Source organism: Bison bison, unplaced genomic scaffold (assembly GCF_000754665.1).
Source record: "Bison bison bison isolate TAMUID 2011002044 unplaced genomic scaffold, Bison_UMD1.0 scf7180017846252, whole genome shotgun sequence".
Classification (NCBI taxonomy): Eukaryota; Metazoa; Chordata; class Mammalia; order Artiodactyla; family Bovidae; genus Bison; species Bison bison.
The window spans coordinates 6,498-12,112 of record NW_011476825.1 but is presented as its reverse complement, the minus strand read 5'-3'; the positions used below and the strand labels follow the sequence as shown (position 1 = coordinate 12,112).

General features: G+C 33.7%; 1 protein-coding gene across 1 annotated transcript in view; it reads right to left on the bottom strand.

Annotated features, from left to right (window-relative positions):
- Window positions 1-5,615, bottom strand: part of WNK3 (WNK lysine deficient protein kinase 3) — a gene marked incomplete at both ends in the record, with an annotated part of 14,849 nt that overhangs the window by 4,630 nt on the left and 4,604 nt on the right. The window contains 2 exons of the mRNA XM_010839085.1: window positions 24-114; window positions 4,606-5,534. Of these exons, the coding sequence (XP_010837387.1) occupies window positions 24-114; window positions 4,606-5,534 (1,020 nt within the window). The remainder of the gene's footprint in view (window positions 1-23; window positions 115-4,605; window positions 5,535-5,615) is intronic.

The window sequence follows — 5,615 nt, the reverse complement described above, 5'->3', positions numbered from 1 at the left end:
AAAGCTTAGGCCAAAATATCCACCTCCTGTCTGTAGATGAATGGTTCCACCGCTTGACACAGCAGCAGGATAGGCCTCTGGATCTCCCGGAAGTGAAGCATCTGGGGACATCTCCTAATGGAGACAAAAAGAGGAAAACCAAAACGGTAATAATTTACGTGAGGTAGAGCAGTTATTTATACCATTGGAGTTTCTTGTATGGACCAGTCAGTAATCAAAAACAGAATGCTATGTATATTTCTATTAATAGTACTATGTCAGACTAAATCTGAAGTATTGAACATATAGGAATTAAGCCTTCTTTTTCTTTAAAAATATTATTTAGACTTCACATAAATAAAATCACAGAATATTAAATTTCCACCCTAGAATATTTTTTATCATAGCAACTTTGAAAACTGAAAATTAAAATCTGAAGTAAACAGATTTAAAACACTAAAAAACCTTCATTACACCAATTTACTTAAAAAAAAAAAGGTTAGTTAAATCTTATCACCTTAAAATGGAAATTTTCATCTATGCTTATATTACTTAGGACAGTTAAAGATGCCTGACACACATGATAAACATAGAAAATCAAGATATCTAGGCATTAAGATTTACAGAAATATATTACCAAATCAAATTTATTATATTATGTAATCACACAGAAATTTAATTTAAAATGGATCTCAAAATTATTTCAAATTCAAACTCTAAAAATTGTTAACATCAGGCCACAGCTGACTATAAAATCACACTTCCCTCTTGTATTCCCATTTCCCCCCCGAAAAATAAGAATTAACTGCTGTTTCTGAGTACTTTAAAAATAAATTCCTTATAATAACTCATACAAAAAATTAATATACATAGCCACAAATACTTTGGGAAACCTGAGAATGGCCCCTACAAATTTAGAAAATTAAAAAAGTATTGAAAAGCTCAAAGAATAGGATTTAGCATTTGTCTGAAGGAAGATCGCCTGAAGTGAAGTGAAGTCGCTCAGTCATGCCCGACTCTTTAGACCCCACGGACTGTAGCCTGCCAGGCTCCTCCATCCATGGGATTTTCCAGGCAAGAATACTGGGGTGGGTTGCCATTTCCTTCTCCAAGACAGCCTAAAAGCAGCACTAAGTAAACTGCAGTTTGGGATAAGCATTTTTAATTCTTAGAGTCAACAGTCATTAAAAGTAAAATTCTGAACAACTAGTTTTTATTTTCCAAAGTCCTATTTTGGACTACCAATACTACTTTCATAAAGAGAAAAAAAAAAAAAAAAACTCTCAATAACATTGGTCCCACTGAAATTACAGAAAAGATTTTTATTAAGTAATAACTGGATCAAGATGATAAATTAAATACAAGTTCTAGCTTCTCTTATCAACCCAAAGCTATAAGTGCAACAGGAAAAACAGATGTAGACACAGGCATATAAGATTAAAGGAGGAAGAAGTAGCCTCCTTTAATCTGCATGACATAGGCAAGAACTGTTTCAAAATGCAGTAAACTCAGGTGGGAGATATGGGCAGCAGGAGAGAGCACCCTGAACAACCAAAAGGATGAGTAGTTGGATAGAATGCTTACAAAGCTACACACAATTTGTCTCCTATCTGTCACTTCAACATCATCTTGTAACACCCTACTACTTACTGGCCTTCTTTTGGTTCCTAAAACAGGTCTCTTACCTGTGAATATCACCATCGCAAACAAATCCTTCCGTGACCACTCTATCTAAAGTAATTCCTTAGTCATCCTATCATAGCCCTTTTTATTTGTTTAGGATTTATTTTCCCCCACTAGAGTATGAGTTCCACAAAAAACAGAGATCTTGACTTATTCACTGCTCGGTAGATATCCACTGAATGGAAGAGTGAACTGGTTAGGGTACCAAACAAGGAACAGCCAGGCAGTTCTGCACCTTCCTACCCCACCTCCACAACAAAGAAAAGACATCAGAGGCATCTGCTCCCAAATAAGAGTGGCAAGAGGAAAATGTTTGTGGCCAAGAAAAATATCAGCAATATAGGGAGGAGATAAGATCTAGGAGGTTAAGGGGAAGCCCTGCTACTTTTGAAGACTAGCTATTAGACCTCCTTCTAGGCAGCATCAGAGACAAGTTGCAATAACCGGTGCCAGGAAGCATGTCCCACGCTTTCCTCATAATTACTAGAGTAAGACTATAGTAATTGTATATAGCATTTACAAACAGACAAAGAGGGAATCTCATAGGGGAAAAAGAAAAACTGAGTACGCAATAAAGAATCACCAACACTTTTGGGAAATCAGTACTTTAAGAAAACACTAAACTCAACAAATAGAATAGCCAAGGAAATAACATTAATAACATAGAATAAGGCTTTAATATCTTCAAAGACATGTGTGAATATACACATCCATAAGAAAAAGAAATTATTAGAAATTAAAAATATAATCCTTCACATAAAAAATAGCTGAATAGGAGATTATAAACAGCTTATAAATACAGAAATTCTCCCAGTACAAAAAGCAAAAGGATGAGATGGAAAACATGAAATGAAAAGTTAAATAGGTAAGAAAAAGAAAAAAAGTAAATGAAGAAATAAAATTGTCTATTCACAGATGATACAATCTTATATATTATATAGAATATCCACCAAAAGCTATTACAGCTAATAAACAAAGCAAAGTAGAAGCATATAACATCAACAATCAAAAATCAATTGTATTTCTATATGCTACCAATGAAAAATCAGAAAAGGAAATTTAAAAAAGCAATTTCATTTATAATAACAGTAAAGAGAATAAAATAACACTGCTGGAACAACTGGATGATCATATGCAGAAAAATGAAGCTAGATCTTTATCTCACACCATATACAAAAATTAACTCAAAATGATGTTACTACCTATACTTAACTAAGGGTAAAACAAAATAAAGACATTTTTGGACATTTAAAAAAATCAAACTGCTAATCCATGCAACATATTTAAAAATATTATTTATAGAAGCATTTGAGGGGGAAACAAAATGGAATTCTAGGACACCAGAAATAGTGGCAGGTAATAAGTTTGATCTAGATGTAGCAAGTGGACATTTGAAACAAATAAAATAATCCATTTGACTTTGACACTTGGAAGATTTTCTTTTGAGCAACAAAGCTTAAGTAATAGAGAATTACATTTCATTTTTTATGGTTCTAATCACATTACATGATCATCAGATAACACATATAATATGTTATTTACTGATTTTCAATTCTTCCAATCAACCTACAGACAAGGCATAACCAACTATTAAAAAATGTATATGTTATAAACTTTGTTAATGCTAAAGTGTAATTTAAGTAATAAAAATGGGAGGTGTACAGGGAAGAAAAATAGAGGAAAGAGAAAATATAATTTCTCCACCATTCCGAGAAATGAGTCAGATTTTATTATATGAAACTGCTAAATCCAAAAAATCAGTAAGTATATTATTTACAAGTTATTAATAGCAATGACCACAGAACTAAAACCAGGAACTTAAATGTTTGGGGAGTGGGAGTGTCAACACAACAATTTAATTTCCTATCCTTCTGAATTTTTGTGTTTATGCATCAACTGCATAATTTTAAATTACTAGTTTACAAAAAAACAAGCAAGTTATTTTTATTCAATGGGATGTTATGCTGTTAGGTGAGGTAAAACTATGTATTCTGATATGGATAGATGTCTGTAAGTGGGGGAAAAATGCAGAACAGCACATGTATATAAGGAAGTATATGTATATAAATATATAGTATATATCTGTATCTTTGTAAATAGATATAATACATATAAAAAAGTGCTATATAAATATTTGTATGTTAGTTAAAACCATGTCTAGGAAGATTTATTAACAGCTGTGTCTATAGGTTTGGAAGTGAGGTGAATTTTACTTTATATATATGCATATATTACTTATATAATAACAATAATAGAGATACAGTGATAAATATGTCTATGATATACTATAAAATAAAAAATTAAATTGTAGACCAATATGTTTATAGCACAATCCTATTTTATTGAATAAAAAGTTATAGGTTTTTAACTAGATCTGTATAAGCTTAAGTCAAGAAGGATAAGTACCATATAGTGGATAAGCACCAGATAGTGGTTATCCCTATGAGCTGAAGGAACAGAAAAAAGAAGTTAAATTCTTACATTACATAAATTAAGAAAAAAAAACAAGTCAGGAGATTATGGGGGATTTTAATTTTCTTTTAAAAAATGTTCTCAAATAAATAAAAAACTCACAAACAAGATTAAATTAAAACCATACAATTTTTAAAAGGAAACTGATAATAGGTATTTTTAAGTGGAAATCTAAAAGCAAGTTCTTCCTACCCCCTAAAACAATCTATCAGTCCTGTTCTGTCATTAATATAAACATAAACATTGCTCACAAGTTCCTAGCTAATTCAACAGAGGGGTCTCTCACCAAAGATAGTTCTACTGCCTCTATTGAGAAGTTTTAGGCCCCTTCATCCTAAGCCATGGCCTTTTAAACACCTGTGACCTCAGAATCTTATGACATAGATAATTTCATTTCAAAGGACAGAACTTTAGAAAAGAAGGCATTTCTTTTAAAAGCATAAGGAATTGGTTAGAAAGAATGATACTTACATGTAAACATAATTCGCTGGGTATAGAAGTTATCACATTCAGGTCCCTTTTGAACACTGATATGTTAGCAGGCTGATTCACAGCCACATTGGACAGAATCTTAGAGCCTGTCTGCTGAAAATTAGGGGACTGTGCAGGACTATCTTGAATTCCACAGTGACTGGTGCCTATGACTTCTGGCACTGGACATGAGAGTACATCTTCAGCAGAGGAAGAAAATGGAGAGTCTATGCTTTGGGTATCCTTCTGACTCTCAGGGTAGATGCTAGGTATGTTATGCTCCTGATACAGCAAATTTCTTAATTTTTCATCCAGAGTTTTAATTCGGTTGTCTGCAAATTCCATTTTTGGAGGTCTTTCCCCATCTGATTCCAGGACAGTAGAGGATAGAAGGCTGGCTGGTTCAATGCCAGGATTCTGAGTGGGAACGACCATCTTAGGAGAACTTGCTTCCATGTTCACTGCAGCTTCTCCTTCTTGGGAAATAAATTCGGCATCTGTAGTTCGCTGCTGCACTAGTAAGGATTGAGGCTTTTGATCAGATATAAATGCCGGGGTTGTAAGACAGTTAGCTGCAATCTGAGTTGACTCGTCAGAAGCTGCCTGACTGGCAGCTTGGTGACCTGGATACACAGGTAGAAATATGCCTGCTTCATTGGTGAGTCCCTCACATTCAAGTGGAACTGCACGAACTGAAGTAGCAGTATGATTGGAACTACTAGCAACTGGTACCATTATTTGCCTGTCATCTTCCACTTGATAAAGTATAGCTGGCTGCTTAGTTTCTACACTGGCATATTCAGAAATCTTACCATCAACTACATCCTTGTGTTGTGATGTGGAGGTGAAAAGTACACGCTGGCACGGATTACTTTCTAGAGTAAGCAGTGTGTCCTGTGATATTTCCTTATTACTTATGTTTCTTGGACCTAGAATAATAACAAAGAATGGCTAAGCATGTATTGGTAAGTACAAAGCATAGACTAGTCCAAACTCAAAAGGGACAAAGA